Source organism: Poromitra crassiceps (genome assembly GCF_964638095.1).
Source record: "Poromitra crassiceps genome assembly, chromosome: 8".
Taxonomy (NCBI): domain Eukaryota; kingdom Metazoa; phylum Chordata; class Actinopteri; order Beryciformes; family Melamphaidae; genus Poromitra; species Poromitra crassiceps.
The window spans coordinates 42,513,360-42,534,478 of NC_139629.1; the positions used below are offsets into that span (position 1 = coordinate 42,513,360).

A 21,119-nucleotide genomic window follows, 5' to 3' on the forward strand; every position below is an offset into this window, starting at 1 on the left:
CAAACACACATACACACACCAGGGCACACTCACTGCCCAACGCAACAGCATGCGAGGTTGATCGACAGACAGACAGACAGACAGACAGACAGACAGACAGACAGACAGACAGACAGACAGATAGATAGATAGATAGATAGATAGATAGATAGATAGATAGATAGATAGATAGATAGATATAGGGAGCTCACTTCTCTCAAGAGAAAAGGTTGTTTGTTGGCTGAGAGTGTTAAATGTGAAATGGAGTGAAGAAAAGGGGAAACTTATTTCTCTTAAATTTAAGCACTTCATTTTAAGATGCACATTTTTCCAAAGCACTCTGTTGTATGTTATTTTTAAATGCATTATTTTACTTGAAATGAGAAAAGAGAATTTATTTATTATAGTAGGCTAGTTATGTATAATTAATCCAGTTAAATATGAAAACTGTAAATAAGCATTGTTGATGTTTATTTTGATTTAACAGTCAGTTGTTGACTACATACAGACATTGTACCGTTAGGCTACTTCAATCATTGAGTTCAATGCCACTGAATCATAGCGTAAGCTACGTTACAATGTTCCGGACCTTTGCTTGAGGAAATTTTCTCTAACTGGACCTCTTTGAATTTTAATTGAGTGCCCCTGCCTTAGAACATTTCACTCAGACCAAAATTTAAAAAAACGACGTTGAGAAAATATTTTCTTCAAATCCGCTTTTTTTTTTTTACGTTTTGGTCCGAGTGAAATGTTATGCGGGCTCTCTTGTTTCTAAATATATCTGAATCATTTTGTTTGACCAAGTAAAACTCTTTTTATAAGCATTTTACGAAATGTCTATGGGAAAATAAATGGCGGATGAAAATCTCTGGCACAGTGCTGAAGCAGGAAGCAGGCGGTCACTTTGCCTCTCTATAGATTCAGTACAACTTTACAAGCTGAGAAATATCACTGTGGCGCAGTGGTTGGCAGTATTTCATCGAGCTCCAATTGGCAAAGCGTTACTTTGTGACAATCGCAAAAAAGAAACAAATACAAAGTTGCCACGTTTGTTCTCATCCCAGGTGGTCTTTATTTTTTATAGCTGGAAAAATAGTTTTTGATATCATAAACACTTACATTACTCATCATGAAAACCTCCCCTTTCCTTTGCCTGCTGCTATAAGTTATTTACAACTTGATAGAGATCTGGCCTTGATTTTTTTGAGCCTGGAGAACGCGGTCGGTCGGGAAGGTGAACTTTGGTGGCTCCGCAAATCAAGTGAAAGGTAACAGAGTGCAACTTTCTGCCCTAAAAAGGATGTCTGCGTGTGGAATGCCAGAGGCAGCTGCTCCGGCCTCATCACAGGACATGTTATAAAGATAGCCACCGCTTGGGTTTGAAATAATGCCACCCATTCCTGCCCCAAAGCAACACTCGATCATGCCTATTGTTCACTGGGGGGGGGGCTGCGCTGGAAAAAATGTGTGGACTGGGCCGTATATCTCCCTCGGCGAAGACTTGTAAAGAGATGGTAACTACAACATTTTGGTGTTATTTACTCACGTTCACTGGCAACAATGTCACCGGCACTGAAGTGTCTTGGCTAGTAAAAGGCAGTAGAGAGAGGGGACAGGGGGGGACAGGGTTCATGGTGTTGAACGCTACAGTACAACCCTGTATAGGACACGCGCTCGCTCGCGTGTCTGTCTGAGGGCCGATCCCACAGAATAGAGCCGGCAATGAGAACACGTCTCCCGAAAAGCCCTAAAGTGCTCCGCATTTCCACTCCAACATCCTGACAGCTTTAACGCTGCGCAGCCCCCCCACTCAGTGGCAGGACCACAGCCTCTTGAGGTGAGAGAGAAGATAACATTTCAGGGTGTCTCTATTGCGTCCTGTCATGTGAAGGATTATGTTAGCCGTGTAGTTGCCGCTTGTCGTACCGTAGGGGGGTCTGATACCAATCTGCCTTGTGGTTTCAGCTGCCCGGAGCTGTTTTCTCCTTTTTTCTCTCTCTCCCACTACTGAGGTTCAACTCTGAACTAACCCCGTGGAGAAGGTGTGACTTACACAAATATGTTGAGTATCTCTCTCTCTCTCTCTCTCTCTCTCTCTCTCTGTCCTCGCAGTCTTGTGTCGTTATTGTTAAGTGCTTTTGGCTGGTATTAATAGCAGCAGTAGCCATTGTCCTGTGTCAGTTTGTGTTTCCATGGCGAAGTTTCAAATCGGCACACACACAAGTGAATGTCATTGAAAAAGGGCTGATTCAAAATTTTGTGTCTGTTGATGGTGTGTTGACAATGAAGGCGTCGCCCAACCCTCATGTGAAAACCTGCTTATTGACGGAAAAGGTACATTCCTCTAAACCGTCACACAGATCGCTTGTGATATGACACAACTTTGACTAACTTTATCTCCTCCCCCCCGCCCCACTCTTTTTTTCCCATCAGCTGAAAGGAGTTTATGCACTGAAAAGACCTCAGGAAAATCCAAGATGGCCGCCAAAAGGAAAGGTGGCCTAAAACTCAACGCTATCTGTGCCAAGCTGAGCCGCCAGGTGGTGTTCGACAGCGGCTCCCCGACCGGCGCGGAGGGCGACCAGAGCGTGGCGGAGAACAGCGAGCGCGGCAGCTCCCACTACGACGACAACGAGACCGGCCTCCCCGAGAGCCTGAGCCTCGAGGAGGACCAGAAGAGACGCGAGGCCATCGAGAAGTGGGTCAACGGCGAGTACGCCGACGAGCCGCCGCCGCACGAACACGAGCACGGACTCAAAGTCGGCCACGGCGAAGACGGCGCCCCCGCCGAGGGCGCGTACGCGGTACAGCCCAAGGGCCCCCCTGAGGGCGTGTACATGGTACAGCCCAAAGGCTGCAGCGACGACGAGGACAACGCCGACGAGCCCGAGGCCACGCCGGCCTCTCGAGATGGCAGCTTCCACGACGACAAAGACTCCGAAGACGGGCCCCCGAAAGAGGAGGTCTACATGCCGCCGGTGGAGGCCCCAAGTCGCCAAGCACCTTTCTCCTCTGCTACAGGTTAGACTTTTTCATTCCCCTACTATCCCTCCAATCAAATCACTTGTCCTTGTCATGCTGATTTATACCGGTTTGGCTCAAAGCAACACTACCTTTGCCCTTGAAAACATTCCCCTCCATAGCGTTAAGGGGCAAAGGCTTAGACAGAGGGCGGGTGACATTGCCACATCCACATAAGCTTAAGTGTGCCTGTTATTGGAAAGAGACGCTCTAGAGTTACAATATGAATAGCCGGTGACAGTATCAACCTAAAGACAGAGTCAAGCGGCTGGGCCAGGGGGAAAAACAGGAAGTTGTCAGTGTGTGTGGTTAACTGTATCAAGAAATGCATATATGGAGTAGGCTTACACTGGGAGGGCCGTCTATGCACTCTACCCAGCAGCTGTGGGGCCCAGAGCGCATGGCCGGGCCAGGCCTAAGCTTCATATTACACCCAGGATTACATATTGAGTCTTTGATTTTCCCTAAGCTCACTAAACTTAGCCGCTGCTTCAAGCCCCCCCTCGACTACACGCTGTAGTCAGTCCGTCCGCCGTGGAGGAGTTCAGGTTGGTTTCTGGCAACGATTTTCTCACAGCTCTCAAATCGGAGAGATCAGTTGTCGAATAGAAATAGAATCGGGGGGGGGGGGGGGGACGTTTTTACGACAGTGGCCGTTCTCACCGTGGAATCACGCTTTAAGAAGAGTGCGTTATTATATTATTAGCTCCTCCCAAAACAGTAGCACAGCTCTGTCTATGTTCATAAACATCAGCATGTTTTGAATGCATTCGTTCCTCGCATGTGTTGTTGTGAGCCACTCACAGTATTACCCCCTATTTAATTATGACATGATGTTCCTTTGGTATCACTCACTGATTATCAAACAGATAAAAGGTGGCACACACTTTCAACAGTCACCCTGAAGTGGCGAGACTCTGTGTGTTAAAGGGACAGCGCACCCTAAAATCCAAAATTACATGTTTTTCCTCTGACACGTAGTGCTATTTATCCATCTACGTCGTTTTGGCGTGAGTTGCTGAGTATCGGGCAGGCGTAGAGATTTTTCTGCCTTTTCTCCAATACAATGGAACTGGATGGCACTCGGCTTGTGGTGCTCAAAACGGCCAAAACATACATTTGGAAAACTCAACGGCAATGTCTCTTTCCAGAAATAATAACCCGGTTACCCAAGATAACACGGACCTAGTTGTGAGCAGTTTCATGCAGGAACTAACTAATAGCTAGCGGGTGTAGTTCGGTCTAAAGAAAATAGTTCCTAACAAGGTTTGTGGATTATCTTGAATAACTGGGTCATGATTTCTGGAAAGAGACAGTGCTCTTGAGTTTTTCAAATGTATGTTTTTGTCACTTCGACCACCACAAGCCGAGTGCCATCCAGTTCCATTGTATTTGAGAGAAGGCAGAAATCTCTAGGGCGGATATCTCCAAAACTCAGGCAACTAACACAAAACGCGAACCGCGTTAACGCGGTTCGCGGTCTTAAAGGGATACGCACACAAATGAGGGATATACACACAAATGCTGCATCAGGTATCAATGGGTTAACAGCACAAACAAGCATACAGCCTTTACAGGCGTACACTTGTTGAACCTTGAGACTGGAAGCAGACCCAGTGTATCTGAGCCTGGCCTGTATAAAGTCAAGTAGAACTTAAAACACAGAGCAGTCAATAGGAATAGATAAAGTGTATTTCACAGACACCAAGAGGGGGGAAAAAACACAACAGCAATTTGCAGTTGAGGCCCTGGTTGTTTGCGGTACAAAAACAGGTTTTGTTTTGTGCTTGCTCACCTCAGTTTTGCAGGTTTTTTTCCGTCTTTCATCTGGGTTTAGGTGTCTGAGGTAGACACTTAGTCATGTGCATATGTGCTCTATTTTCTCTTGGGCTTCTTCATGTCTTTTTTGTTTAGCCCGAGACAGACACCGTGCAAAAGCAGCAGTTGAGCTTCGGCCGCTTGCACAGAATCGGGAGCAGGGGCTTCTCAGAACGAGAAAGAAATGTCATGAACAGAGGCAACTGAAAAAGGCCTTGTGGTTTTAATTAGTCATTTTGTGCGTTATTTCATCGCCATAAAAAGGCTTGTCTGTGTCTGTAAATATGTATCAGTGTTTGTGTAGCAGACAATACACCTCTGCCTCCACACTGGCTCCTGTAGCACTTTTTACATCTCACAACAAAAAGACCCGAGCGTTTGAAGACTGCGGGGGGAGCAGACTGCATCACAGACTGTATCACTCGCAAATCTGCTCTTTGGAGTGTTTTTTTTTTTTTTTTTTTTGTCAGAGTTACTCTTTGTTGATTGTAAGTAGGGCATCTATATTGCCATGTTTCTGCTCGGCTCACAATTAAAACATTTTTCTCTCTCTCTCTCCCTCTCTCTCTCCGCTGTCTTTCAAAGGCTGGTGCGGAGTGCGCATAATTATGCATATAAACATAGTGGCTTAATTATCTCTCACAACATCAGTGACAATGTAATTAACAAACATTGCAAGATCAATGAGAGAAACTGCGACCTTCAAAACATTTAACTCCTTCACATTGAGGCATCGTGCGGATTTCCTATCGGTGCCAAAAGCCCAGAATACTTTTCCTAGATAATTTAGATGTCACATTATAAGAGCCCTCTCGTAAGCCAGTCAATGGAAGAAGAAGAAGAAGAAGACTATGAAAAAACAGATGAAAGCGATGACAGTGATGCACACAGGGGTGTGGATCAGACGGGCCTGTCCATGACTTCCAATTGCATTTGGGAGTTCACTGTAAAAGGTTATTGTTCATCTCAAGACGTCTCAAAGCCCTCGCCTGTTAATTAACCACGCAAACAGTGAGGAGGTTTGAGGCTGCGTACGGTTTTGTTTGCAGTGTCATTTCAAATTAGTTCAAACGAAATGCACAAAATGTCCCGTTCGTTCCAACCCAGCCGTTTATTACGATACCAACTGTCCGTTAAACAAAACGCACGTGTGCTAAAACAAAACGCACATGTGCTTAAACAAAACGCACATGTGTGCTAATCTAAACAAAAGCGCCTTTTTAGAGCTTCCTTTATGGCGTCGTAAAAAAGACATCTCATCATTCTAACTTTCTTCTGACTCGACGGCAAACAGCTGAACCACTGGATCCACTTCTGTCTTCTTTTGTACCAAACGGCTGACGTTGTACATGCGTGCTTCCGAAAACCCGCGGCCCTTCAGAGGTTATTCAAAACTCTAGATTAGTCCATATATAGCCACCAAGCATGCACCTTTATCATCAGCGACACCTCTGCCTGCCTGCCTCTCAGTGCTGCGAGCAGGAGAAGCCGTGCCACCACTGATGGCCATGTTTGGTCCGGCCAAAAGGAGATATAATGCCCCTTTTGTTATCATATCTGGGAGGGAAAATGCCGGCTAATTGCCTCAAACATAGACAAGGCTTTGAGTCCATGTCGTGTGTTGGAATTTGCCGGCATGAAGTGTCAAGATTAGGGACCCACTTCTTTGTAGATTTTCCAGTGACACCAGAGAGAGTGGGGGGGGGGGGGGGGGGGCGGAGCGGGTGGGGGGGGCGGGGTAGATGAGTGGGCGAACAAGAGAGAGCGAAAGAGAGGGAGAGAGAGAGTAGCATTAATGGGGCGACCAATCGCACCTTAACCCGTGAGCGCGGTGCGGTCCCCCACCTGGCGTTCACATGACATCATTAAGAGGCAGCCAGATAAGGCTGGAGAAGAAAACTCATTTACATGGTGTTTTAGAAAGGTTATCTCCTGTCGGGGCACCAGTCATAATCCTTTCAGCTCAAGTCCAATCATTTGCCTGCCATTGATAGCATGTCACATGGCTCCTCCGCCGCTGAATCAACTGACTCGGCTCGTTTTTTTTTCTTCTACTTTTTTGAGAAGCGATGACGATAATAATACACGAAGCAAATGGAATGGGTTATGACAGAATCCATGTTGATGCTCCCATACCTAAAAACCATGGAGGGGGTGGGGGGGGAACTATGGAAATAGAGCTCAATAGTCACGTGACTTTTCCGTGACGTTTCCTGCCCCCGAAAGTGAGTTCAGAAAAATCCTGATATAATGAGTTTTAAGGCTGGAACAAAGCCAACCCATGACCTACTGTATCGTGAGTGACCATAAAACAAAAAATAAAAACGGGGGGGGGGGGGATAGAAAATTTTATTTCCCCCCACCCCCCATTGTTATTTTTTGTTTTTTTGTTTCTTTGCAACTAATTTATTTATTTATTTACTTATATATTTATATACCGTATATATTTATATATAAATATTTATTTATTTATTCACACACACACACACACACACACACACACACACACACACACACACACACACACACACACACACACACACACATATATATATACAGTATATATATATATATATATATATATATATATATATATATATATATATATATAGATATATATATATATATATAGATAGAATCATGAAACTGTAGAAACGGCATAAAGTAGAAAAGCGGCACTGAAACATACTAAAGTCAGTGGAATCACTTCATCTTACATTTAGTTAAGAAACATTTTTATTGCATCATAAGGCCATAGACTATAAAAAATAATGAATGTAGCCACCGCGACATCACCCATTGGCTGCTATTCTTCTTCGTATTCAAATTTGTTATTTTATTTATTTGATTATTCACTTCTGCACAAGCCGTAATCAAAGATGCCCTCTTTACTCATGTTATGTTCGCTGGTTGGTGACGATTGACTGGAAAGATGTGAGCTCCTCTTTGTGGCAAATGGCAATTCAAAATAAATCAGCAAATCAATAGGAAGTCGTGACTCGTGAGGATCTTCACGTTCATGTGAGGAGATTCACGATTATACGATTAATGGAAATTCACCCCGATAAAATAATCTTGAGTGTTTTTATCGTGATAGATGATAATATCTTATATCGTCCCAACCTTAACTCTACCACAGAGATCATAAATGTTTTCTTTATTGTGACACTGTTAGCCTACTGCTAGTCCAAAGACACAATGTGCATGAAACAATTCAAAACAATAAACACAGAATCAGCATAACTTTGACAGTAAACGATGAATATCCAGATTATTTTTTTGTTAATTTTGCATTTGGAAAGCTGGAAACGCAATGTCCATCCAAAGGTGTTTGTTCTACCTGTTTCTTATCATATCTAGCTCAGTGAAGTTCCATTTTCTGTTTTGTAGGGAAGTGCCCTAATTTCAGAGCTATATGAGATGATATGACCTGAAATAAACAGACCACAGTAGCAGTAAAAACAGGCTACAAATTAATAAGTTACAAATTAGTTAAATGTTAACCTTTCAAATGGTAATTTTTCTCTACACATTAGGATTTGTTTCTGTAGATATTTTATGCCACAACAACTAAATCTAAACATCGCACGTACCAAAGAGGCATAGCATATGGTAAACACTCAGACAGTTATACTTGTAGGAAGTATAACTGTATACACTACAGTATGTGTCACTCTGTGGTTTGTGCGCATGTGAAAACATGGTAGATTTGAGCAAATGATCCGGGGGCAAACATGCAGGTATTTCCTCTCAAATACCTGATCCATTTCTCTTCAATTTTTCATGCCCTTTCGATCCGGCGGATCCTCTTTCATACCCGATGTGCCACGGAGAGGAGCGACCCCAACGCTACTGGATGGAAATTTAGGGATTATTTTACATGCCCCCGCGCAGGAGATGTGAAAAGCAGGGAGGAGAGAGCGACTGATTTAGCAATAACATAGAAATCGGAGACAAGCGCTGAAATATTTTGGTCTTAATTACCCGGATGGCAGCTGCTATTACCTCTGGCCGGCTCATGTGTGCTCTGACCAGGAAAAAAGCAATCAAATCAATGAAGAAATCATAAAGGCTCCTGGACTCTGCTCCTGTCACTGTGCCAAGTGTGAAGTAAGGAGGCCAAAAGTTTTACATGACCCCCCGCGCGCAAGTGAAGTTGTCATCTGGTGCGTTACTGCCGTCTCTGTTCTCTCAGATCTGGCCTGACACGCAAACAGACACAAGGTGACATTTTTGGAACAGATTTTGAGCAGCAAACACAACTGTTAAGGGAAAGGCTACACCACAGGTTTCTCACCCTCTCTCTCACTTTCTCTCTCTCTCTCTCTCTCTCTCTCACTTTCTCTCTCTCTCTCTCTCTCTCTCTCTCTCTCTCACTTTCTCTCTCTCTCCGTCTCTCCATTCCCTTCTTCTTAATCAGGGAAAGCTATGCAGAGCTTTGTCTCTCTACAGTGCTTTCAGGCAAAATCATTTTTTTTTTCTCCCTTTCCCCACTCCCTGACCCCTTGCGCTAACCTGGATGAAAGTTAATGGGCCAGAATTAATCTCCACATAATGCAATTAAACCATACATTTACTACATTTCGCCCATGTCCTTGGGGAGGTTGTCCAATTTAATGGACTCTTAAAATAAAAAGTGATGTTTCAGCTCACAAACGTGTGAAAACCTCTAGAGATGGTGGAAATGATAAAGTTTCAGTCTTTCAGTTTTTCTTGAAGGTGACACGGTTATTGCAGTGGGTTATTCTGAATGATCTTGCTCTTATCGCATCGAGGGATTTTCAATGTGAGTTTTGGGAATTCTTCTCAACATGAATCTGCTGTAATTTCTCTGAAATGAATGAGTAGGTGGTTTTAGTTTGCTCTTATTGTTTTCATATCAATTATCATCAGTCACTGTGTTCAACTAGATGGGGAAATCCACTGATGGTTTTGCTTCATTTCTGCAAAGTTGCATGTAAAATGTATATATCTTTAGTTTTTCAATTGCTGTATAGAATTCTTACTATAATGACCAAGGCTTAACAAGAAAACGTTTCAGAACAATTATAAGAATCACACATCTCACATAGGAGTTCTCTACTCTTTTTCTTTACACAGGAGAAACACATGCCCTGCGAGACTATGCAGCGAACACCATGACTGAGTTCTTGGGAATGTTCGGATATGATGACCAGCAGGTGAGGGATGAGCTGACCAAGAAGATCAACTTTGAGAAGCTCAAAGCCGCCAACGTGACCTCAGACTCCTCGTCCCTGAGCAGCGAGGAGGCCTCGCGGCGTGCCCGCTTCTCCAAGTACGAAGAGTACATCCGCAAGCTGAAGGCGGGCGAAGCCCTGCCCTGGCCCATGCATGCTTCTCCCCCCAAACCAGAAGACCTCAACTCCAAACTGGCCCAGGACAAGAGCGCCCCCATGCTCCAGATCCCCGGGTGCCTCCCAGGGGCCGAGGCCCAGATCTACCCCTCCAGCTTGGACCATAAACAGCATGGAGGACCCCGGTTGAGCGCCCCTCAGCCACCCAACCCCTCTCATCACATCCAGAGCCTCGCCTCCCGAGCCTCCAAGTACGACTTCTTTATCCAGAAGCTGAAGATGGGCGAGAGTCTGCGGCAGCAGAACGGCAACGCATACAAGCGACCCTCCAAGTACGACCTGGAGAATGTCAAGTTCCTGCACCTGTTCAAGCCCGGCGAGGGCGACCCCGACATGGGCGGTGCCATCGCCTTCAAGACTGGCAAGGTGGGCCGCCCTTCCAAGTACGACGTCAGGAACATTCAGAAGCCGGTGATGCCAATGAAGCCCGAGGCCTCGCTGATGCCCAACGTCCACGCCGCGACACCAGGGACCCCAGGAGCGTCCGGTGTCCCCGCCGCAGGCACAGCTGGAGCCAGCGTTGCCCCGGGGCTCGCAATGGACCAGACGGGCCACATGGGCCCATTCAACGCATCTGACTACTTAAAGTCCAGCTTCTCCAAGACTGACTCCATCACCACGGGCACCGTGTCCTCTGTGAAGTAAGTTTGTTCAAACATCTGCATGAAATCAGTTCTTAGACTATAGAACAGAACATGGTGATGAAGGCAGATATCCGGACTTTCTTTAACCATCTCCACTCACTGCTTTTGTTGGCAGTTGTGACAAATGTGCGCTTATTTACAGAAATGATGTGAACTTATTGGACCGTTGTGTGACACATTGGGTATTTACACCAAAACAACGCGTACCCCCTAACAATGAATTATTAAATCACATAAGCCATCGTTATAATTCACAGTTTACAGTTTGCTGGTGCATTGAAAAAGCTTCCAAGCTCAGAGGTCTGTCTACCTCTCATTGATAGTCTCTCAGTGGAACACCTCGGAGCTAATGTGCATCTCACATACACTTAACTGCTACTGTGAGTCAGTTAGCCTAACGCAAAGGTAATTGCTACCTCCGCAGCAGCAGCAGCAGCAGCCAACGGGAATGTAGTGTGAAATAGCGCATGGCGCCCGATAGATCCGCGACATGATGAGTTGCGAAAGGCACATGAAGTGTTTACTCGCCGTAGCACTCCGCGGAGACTGATTTAGCACAGTCATCGCAAAGTGACTGACTTCCTTCGTCGGGCTCCGGGTGTAACAACTCTCCCTTTAATTACTTTGGAGCCATGACTAACCTCCCGGCGAGTCACAGGGGCCGACTCGACACCGACACTGACGAGTGTGCACTTTAAAGGGAGCGAACGAGGGGTTTGGGGAGCCCCGCCTTAGAGTCTTGTGCTCCACCAGTAGGAAACAGCTCCCCGAGTCTGTTTGATTGGTTTTTGACCTTGGCTCTAGTTAGTCAAGGCCTATCAAAGTCCCTGTTCAAGAGCCCTCAGGCACCTCTCCCTCAGGCTTTGGCCTTTGTCTGCCTGGGTCTCACTGGAGCTGCAAGCTGGCCTAACTGGCCCAGTCTGGTGCTTGTGCGTGGGGAAGGAGAGGTGGATCCGAGATGCTTGTGTGTGTGTGTGTGTGTGGGGGGGGGGTGCATCCTGGGGAAAATGTCTGCTAGTGCAACCTCCCCTCTGGGCCAGATTAACCTCCGGTTATCCCCAGTGTGGAGCTGCTCATGTGGAGCTAAATGCCAATGCTGAGAGGCAGCGAGCACAACCAACACTGTGTTGTGACGCTGTTGTTCAGCAGGCAGGACTGCTAGCATCTCCATGAAGAAATCACATGGCAGGTGACACAAAGTCAACTGCATTTCCCAGCATGCCCCTGTTACTACAACAATCAGTTTGCACAAATCCATCTTGACTTCATCTGATTGACTAGAAACCAGTCCAAAGTGGACTAACCTGATCACCTCCATAGAAACCAGTCCAAAGTGGACTAACCTGATCACCTCCATAGAATCCAGTCCAAAGTGGACTAGCCTGATCATCACCTCCATAGAAACCAGTCCAAAGTGGACTAGCCTGATCACCTCCATAGAAACCAGCCCAAAGTGGGACTAGTCTGATCATCTCCATGTGAAGCTGCAGTGTTGTCTTAGCTCTTTGTTGGAGCTGGGTCCAGACTGATTGGAGACAACCTGACATCAGCGTTAAGAGCCTTTCAGGGATGATCAGAAAAGACCTTTTCAGAGCTTTTCTTCCGCACGCCCCATTATACAGTTTTGCATATATGAGCAGCACTCACCAAAATACCCCCATCAAAGATTAATGTCCCTCCGCTCCTGCATTTTGCCTTCCATTGGTTGGGAGACCATGCATCAAAGTGTGCTCCTTCCATCCCTGATTCATACGGCCGCATGAAGACGCCGTTACGCCACAGCAAAATGTATATTGATAGTCCAAAGTTTGGAAGCGGCTTGTAAGTAAATATTGTGTCAGTTTGTTTTTATTAACAACAACAGGCAGCCCCAACCTCACCATTAATCCTGTCTCTTTTGTGTCGGCTGTTGCTGTTAGGAATGGCCTGCCACCGGAGAAACCCCCCAGCGAGGACGTCAACCTCTACCAGAAATATATAGCCAGGTATGCAAATCCCTCAACGACGTGCTGCTACCGATGGAAAAACATACCCAACACTGAGACAGACCTTCTCATTCATTGACGGTGTGTTTTATTCAGTGATGTAACTGGATAGGTAGTATTTGCGCGCAGTAAATGAATTAAGAAGAGACTCCAGTTTATGTGCTGAGAGGAAGGAGATGGATGGGAGGTAATGAAAGAGTAATGGTTTGATGGTAGCATACTGTAAAATGTTGAAATAATGCAGTGAGCATAGCAGTAAAACGTTGATTCATCAGCGGAGAACATACAGTAATACTCTGTTAGCGGTGACTGACGCGGAGAGGAAAATGATCTTAGGCCTTAGAGTTTTTTCCCCTCGCGATCTCCTGTTTATCACTCAACACGAGAGGAGACAGCTGATCTGAAAGACAGCCACTCCACACCAGCATAGATACACCACCACCAGGGGGAGGGGAGGTCCTCCTGTGTTTCAGCAGGACACAGAACAAAGTCCGCCATTCTGGAGACATTTTGAGCCCCGACGCTACAAAGGTGATTATCACTCGTTTGTTTATTGGGTTTGAAAATAAAGAAAAACACCATTTGAAAAAGGCAAAGTGGCTTTGGCGTTAATGATTACTTCTCCAAGCCATAACATGAAGGGCACAAATCAAAGCCTTGGCACTGACAGACGCACGCACACACACACATACACGCGAGCGCACGCACACACACACACACACACACACACACACACACACACACACGCACGCACGCGCACACAGAAACCCCTTCCTTGGACTGATTACATTTTGCAAGAAGATTTAATTAAGGAATTTTTAATGAGGCTTCTGCTGGCACTGCCAAGAACTGTTTTGATATTTGCGCTGCATTATGCATCAAATTTGTCTAAACATCTCGGCAGTTGATGCACGGGGAGGCTGCAGATAAGCCCAGATACACTTTCAATTTCCGTGTTGGGCTGCGGGAGAAAAAAAGAGAAAGGGAAGAAGAGGAGGCAGGGAAAAAAAGAGGAAAGGAGGTGCTCGTAAAAAGGGCAAGAGTAACCGCTCCATGTGGGCTGCTGGAGGGGGAGCTAGAAGTGTGTGTGTGTGGGGGGGGGGGGGGGGGCATCGGGGGTCAGCTCTGGAGCGACAGCTAATGAGAGCACGCTAATGGTAAAAAGCAGCTTTGTACAGTAAACGTGTTCAAACCCCCCCCTCCTCAAACCTGTTCAACCCCCCCCCCCCCCGCTCCCTCCTCAAACGTGTTCAAACCCCTCCTCCTGTTGAAAAAGGCAGTAAAACGTGTTCAAACCTCCTCGTGAAAAAAGGCCAAAAGTTATTTATCTCTCCTCAGCGCACTACTACAGTCTGATGTTTTAAAGAGCTTCTTCTTCTTCTTCTTCCCTGGTCGTGTTTAGTCGCAGTTCTCTCCTCTCTTTAAATGCTTTCCTGCACCCACCATTGCCCGGGCACTTTGATCTGTGTGTCTCTATTGTAACTGGAGATGCGCTGCAATCTCTGTATCGTGGCGGCGGCCATATTAATATTTAATCTGCTGCCGAATAGCAGCGGCCCATTAGGCCCCCTGACGCGGCAAGTGGGAATTGTCCAGAGGCAAAGTGATACAGCTGGGCACTGTGCTGCGGGGGGGGGGGGGGGGGGGGCACACTCCCATAGGGGGGGCTTTGTGTGTATACGTGTACTGTATGTGGTGTGTGTGTGTGTGTGTGTGTGTGTGTGTGTGTGTGTGTGTGTGTGTGTGTGTGTGTGTGTGTGTGAGTGAGTGTGTGTGTGTGTGGGGGGGGGTGGTAAATGGAATTGAGGAAAACACTAATGGTGTGGACAATGGACATATGTTGTATTTTTTGTGTGCACACAGGTTGTTCGACTTGGAACCGTGCAAAAAACAGATAAAACCCATTCTTAAAATGAATAAACCGGTTTGATATTCCCTGGAGTGCACACACAGACAAAAAGATTTCGGTGATTTTGGTGAAAATAATTTTTGATTTATATTGAACAAAAAATAGATATAAAAAATATAATAGATAAATGTATCATAAAAAAGGATACAAATACAAATGGAGATATCTGCTTTTGCAAATGAACTATTCTTCCTGTTTCGTCTTTACTAAAAGAGTCATCAAATCTGCCCAAAGCCCCCCTCTGCTTGCATCACCATGTTCTGAACACAAACACACACACACACACACACACACACACACACACGCACGCACGCACGCACACACACACGCACACACACACGCACGCACACACACACACACACACACACACACACACACACACACGCACACACACACACACACACACACAACTTATAAAAAGTAGTGGATTTACCGTTCAATTAGCTTAATGAACTCAGCAAAGTGATGTGTAAATGCAGCTCTGGGATAATCCTAACAAGGGGGAAAAAAGCGAAAGCGAGATGGAGAAAATATGACATAGCCCTCCTTTTCCCCCTCTCATCTCATCTGCACTTCAAGCAGATGGAGCTCTTGGCAGCGGCGGTGCAAATGTTTATTTGTGTGTTTTAAGTGGTAATTGGAGGATTTTAACAGTCATCATCGTCAGGCTTCTAATCACAGCCGTAAACATGGCCGCGCTGTAGCAAGCAAAGCACTGGTCCTTTTTAACTAATGCCAAGCTGGAATCTGTTTTTTTCCGACTCCCGCCTGGGAGAGTGATGGGATCTGAGGTGAACGTAGACAGACCCTCTCCAACATCTAGACAGACCCTCTCCAACACCTCTCTGTAGATCTGAGGTGAACGTAGACAGACCCTCTCCAACATCTCTGTAGACCCACAACCTTTTTCTCTTAGCCAAGCACTGTGGTTAACCTGTCCATCGATTTGACAAGAGGTTGAAAGTGTCGAAAAAATAAACCAAGGAATCATGGGGCACTTTATTCCTGACAATGGTGCGTGTGTGTGTTTGTGTGTGTGTGTGTGTGTGTGTGTGTGTGTGCGTGCGTGCGTGCGTGTGTGTGTGTGGGGGGGGGGGGCTAAGAAGCGTTACACTGTATTAAGTGTCTCTACCGGCTGCTTTGGAAATAAATGGATCTAATTTGGCTGAAATTGGTGTGACAGCGGGGAAATTGTTGCGGCGGTGTGGAAAGTCAGCTTGAAGGTGCTGAAGGTTGCTTTGAAGGTGAGATGAGCAAAAGGCCTTTTTTTCCCCTCACTTTTTGTAACTCGTTCACCTGTATCTTCTTTTTGAAAAGGTATTCTACCTATTTTAAATCATGGCTCCCCCACTGGTGAGCTTTTATAATGACTCAACTTACATTCCAGAGAGGATAAACCTACTACTACGGTGTTCACTTGTTGACCAGTTTGGAATCGCAAAATCATCTTTTTCAGCTGTTTTATCATTGATAAGAAGAAGAAAAATATCCCAGTGACAGTTCCCCACTGTGATAAGCGTTGACGTGTTCCCAGGCTTAGAAGCAGTCCTGATGTCACAACACCATTCAGTGTTTGTTCCATGTGTAACAGTGTCACTTGCTTTCCAGGTTCTCTGGAAGTCAACACTGTGGACACGTGCACTGTGCCTACCAGTATCGAGAGCATTACCACTGCATGGACCCCGAGTGCAACTACCAGGTGAGCGTGTTGTACTTTCACCCTTTTTTATTTGAGCGTTTTTACCCCCAAATACACATTTAAACGTGTTCCTGCATCCTGCAACCTTCAGTCTATAAGGTCAACGCCTTTCAGTTTACATTCTCTTGGCCTTGTTACTTGTCACAGTGAAAAATGAGATACCTCATGATAAGGTAATGTAGCCTTAACAGCCAAGGTCCATCGCTGGTAAATGGACGCCCACTCCTCCCCCCACTGATGAAAACCAGCTAGAATACTAGAAGTGCTATTCCCAAATACCAAGGTTAGGTTAGGGATGATTCCCAAGCGAAGCCTCTACTGCGCTTGCAGGACATGACAAACTACTGTAGGATAAACAAATATTAACAATGTCTGTTTGCTGGCTAGCTACAGTAGCATGGCAGGGGGAGAATGAAGGAATACATAGCAATTCATCGTTTGACTGTAACGTTAGCTAAATATGTTGCAGTGGTGTATCGTATATTCTCTTTGAGTTTTAATTTGAATAGAGTTGCCTATAGAACAGCCATAAATCCTGTGACTTATGTACTGCTTTATTCTAACAGACCCAAATGGAGGCAGGAAGATCAGCCTCAGATGAACAGGCCAACAGAGTTGAGGTGATTAGAAGATGAACAAAGTTCATAAAGCTAAAATACTGTAATTGTATTCCTGGTTTTCCTTCAGACGAAGCTAAAGCTGTTGTTGCTGCCATAATGTAAACGTGTAACGCCGTACACAGCAAGTCTCACCATGATGCATCCATTTAGAAAACTGACTTTATAATTGACTCACATCATGAAATCATGCTAATTAAAGCGGTAATACGATGATCCAATCAGTCTTGGAGCAAATATGGGATTGTATCCATAAATAGTGATGTACTGTTAGACTAATGTTGGATTGTGCAAAATTGAGAGTAAACCCTGCATATAGATACAGTCACGATAAAACTGCAACACTATGTGCAACACTGCCATCTAGGGGTTAATTGCAATGTGCAGTCAAAACATGAATTTGCAACATTTTGGTGAAATTTGGCTAATCCTTACAATTTAGCCCAAGATATGAAGAACGTTACAATTTCGATACAACGATGCAATTTCGGAATTTTAGTAATGTTACGTAAAGTAAATAAAATATGTCAGGTGAGGCTTTAGATAGGTGTGCCCCCCCCCCCCCCATCCAGTGAATACAGACACCACTAGTCACACCCAGAAAGGGTTTATGCAGATGGAAACTGTGTTGGCGTTGGGTCTGTTGGCATTCATTCTGTTTTAAAGCAAAGTCTTGTTTCCCCCCCCCAAGCTTCTTCTGGGCACAGTTGGCCTTTGACAACTGGCCTTTTAATAGTAAATATGCTTGAAATATGGCTCCTTTTTCCTATGCGCTCTTTTTTTCTGAAGACATCTGCCACTGCTAGGGGCCTGCTTTTAATCCTCTTTCACGTGATTAATCTGGTCCTGGTCCCAAGAGTTGTCATGTGTGGCACAGGAAGGGGAGACAACACAAAGCAGATCATAATACAGACCTCGTGTTTGCTACAGCATATGGTCTCAAGGAATTAGACAAACACGCTTAGATTTGTCAAAAGACGGCAAAAATCCTCGCACAACTCGGAGCTTGTTGTGCGTGTTTTTCTTCCTTTCTTCACAATTCTCTGAATGAAGCCATCTTCAAGTCTAATCTTCTTTGTCTGCTCCTGATCAAGAGAGATTACCGCTGGATAAATGTTGTTGATGTGGTGCGGAGCGTTACAGATCTGCAGGGCGGTTCATTTTCTGCATGAGTCCCGCTTCACACTTTGATGAGAGCACATTCTTGAGGAGGAATACAAAGGAAAATCATCGCATGTCATTATTTAGGGTGTTAGTTCAGGTTATCACGGCAATTTCCACGGCTCAGGTCCACATTTCTCAGTAGCTTTGTGTTGCGTGGAAACCGGCTCTCTGGATGTCAATATGCCCTGCGAACAGAAAAAACACAGGCAGGCTGTGATGAGGAGCCCCTTTGGAAACGATAATAACTCATGAAATGTTACATGACACACACTCCTGGAATATTATCCCGCTGCCAGCCTACGGGGCGATTGGCTGAGTCCGGACATTCTCCTTTCATGGGCTTGTACGTGAGAGAGGAGAGTGTGCATCTTGCCACACTAGTGGGAATCCTAAAATAAATGTAGCAAGTGGCTCCCAACCTTCATCGCCACTCAACTGAAAATGAGATCTTTACCCCAGTCAGCTCTCTCGTCTCCGTGGCCTATTTTGGACGGCTTGATGGATCGAATGTACGATGACCGCAGTTCAACTTATCCACCACGAGACTCTCTCAGAAGACCCAAAGCCTAAAACCCCATCTCAAGTTTTTTTGGGGGAAAAAATGATTCAGAAAGTGCCGAATCTGAGTTCGATTAGATTTTAAAAAATCCCAGTGAATTGTTTGCTCTTACGGGAGTTTTAGACCTCTTAGAAAAAATGTGGCGGGACATAGGCCAAGAACTGGGGAATGAACAGCTGTGTGAGATCCTCGCTTTTTTGCGCTGCACTAGTGGAACACATGACGCAAGGCAATTACCCTACTTTGTACAGCAATTAGTTGCGTTTTAGAACGGTTCTTTCTGATATTTTTTCCCCTCAACCGGAGAGAAGTATGGATTGAAGACAGAAACTGTCTCATTGATTTGCGCTTCTCCTGTTACACTTTCTGTAACATCAGCTTAAGCCTAATTACAGCAGATTTGGTTGCTGTGGGTCTCGTCTCTGCGGAGACATTTTTCTGCTTCTCCTTCCTGACTCCTGGGTGTGGGAGGGATTTCTTTTTCATTTGAGAGGCAGGGTATATCTTCGCATATTCACTCATCATTACAGGGCGAAGCCGGCACCAAAAGCGAGCGTTAATGCTTTAATTAAAAAATGGAATCATATCTCGGCGAGGGAATTGAAAGGGGAAAACGGTTTTTTGGTTGGCTTGTTTGTTTGTTTGTTTGTTTCTGTTGTCTTCTATTTTCCCCCCCTGTGCACGTCTGAAAAACCATCTGCACGGAACATCGTTTTTCCAACGCCAGAAACAGCAGACCTGTGATCTTGCATGTCAATTGATCCGTCTTAATTAAACAAAATAATAAAGTATGGGGTTGGAAATGGAAAAAAATCCGGTGGAAAATATGGGGAACGTTCTTCATGTTCAGTGTGGAGGCGCCTCCTGCGCTCAAAAAGTCTTACTCCCAGTGCATTTGCATAGGTCACAGCTTTTTTTGGGAGACATAAAGTAAATCAATAACCACCAAACATGTCAGCTTTAAAGAGATCCCGGTCCTCTCTATTGCAGTGTAGAGCCCCCCCCCCCCCCCCCCCCCCCGCCCCCCCACTGCCAACTGGCTCCTGCATGCTGCAGCTGCTGCTTCCACACAGATAAAGTGACTTGCTGCTGATTCTGTGATTGGTTTAAATAAACACCAACCTGTTGCCGTACATTTACCCCCTCCACCCACCCCCCACCCCCCGCCCCTCCCCCCCGGTTCCTCCCCCCCTCCTCCTCCTGCAGAGGTTCACCAGCAAGCAGGACGTCATCAGGCACTACAACATGCACAAGAAGAGGGACAACTCCCTGCAGCACGGCTTCATGCGCTTCAGTCCCCTGGACGACTGCAGCGTCTACTACCATGGCTGCCACCTGAACGGGAAGAGCACCCATTACCACTGCATGCAGGTAGACGTCCTCACAGTCACACACACAGAAGCCCTGTCTTCACACACAGACGCACACACACACACACACACACACACACACACACACACACACACACACACACACACATAATCTGCAAACATATGGCCAATCATCCTAAAGCATCGCATACCCCATAAGTCATTATCACTTATGCAGATCTAAGGATCCTTGTGGAATGGAATGGGAATGGAAAATGGAAATGCAGAGATTTATTAGAGAATAATTAATAAACCTACGTTCCAGGGCCACGCCCCCACGCCACAACACTGGACGTACAGTACGTAAGTTCCAGGGCCACGCCCACAACACTAGACGTACAGTACGTACGTTCCAGGGCCACGCCCACAACACTAGACGTACAGTACATACGTTCCAGGGCCACGCCCACAACACTAGACGTACAGTACATACGTTCCAGGGCCACGCCCACAACACTAGACGTACAGTACGTACGTTCCAGGGCCACGCCCACAACACTAGACGTACAGTACATACGTTCCAGGGCCACACCCACAACACTAGACGTACAGTACATACGTTCCAGGGCCACGCCACAACACTAGACGTACAGTACATACGTTCCAGGGCCACACCCACAACACTAGACGTACAGTACATACGTTCCAGGGCCACGCCCACAACACTAGACGTACAGTACGTACGTTCCAGGGCCACGCCCCCACGCCACAACACTGGACGTACAGTACGTACGTTCCAGGGCCACGCCCCCACGCCACAACACTAGACGTACAGTACATACGTTCCAGGGCCACGCCCACAACACTAGACGTACATTACGTACGTTCCAGGGCCACGCCCCCACGCCACAACACTGGACGTACAGTACGTACGTTCCAGGGCCACGCCCCCACGCCACAACACTAGACGTACAGTAAAACCACTCATTTTCCATTGGGCTTTCTACTTTGAAATACAGCGTATTGTCATCTCAGGCAA

At 45.9% G+C, this 21,119-nt stretch overlaps 1 protein-coding gene across 1 annotated transcript in view; it reads left to right on the plus strand.

The window, feature by feature from the left end:
• Positions 1–2,408: 2,408 nt before the first annotated feature.
• The window catches only part of casz1 (castor zinc finger 1), a gene marked incomplete at its 5' end in the record, with an annotated part of 42,785 nt that continues 24,074 nt past the window's right edge, over positions 2,409–21,119 (plus strand). The window contains 5 exons of the mRNA XM_083641236.1: positions 2,409–3,000; positions 9,919–10,834; positions 12,757–12,822; positions 16,340–16,430; positions 19,977–20,141. Of these exons, the coding sequence (XP_083497362.1) occupies positions 2,409–3,000; positions 9,919–10,834; positions 12,757–12,822; positions 16,340–16,430; positions 19,977–20,141 (1,830 nt within the window). The remainder of the gene's footprint in view (positions 3,001–9,918; positions 10,835–12,756; positions 12,823–16,339; positions 16,431–19,976; positions 20,142–21,119) is intronic.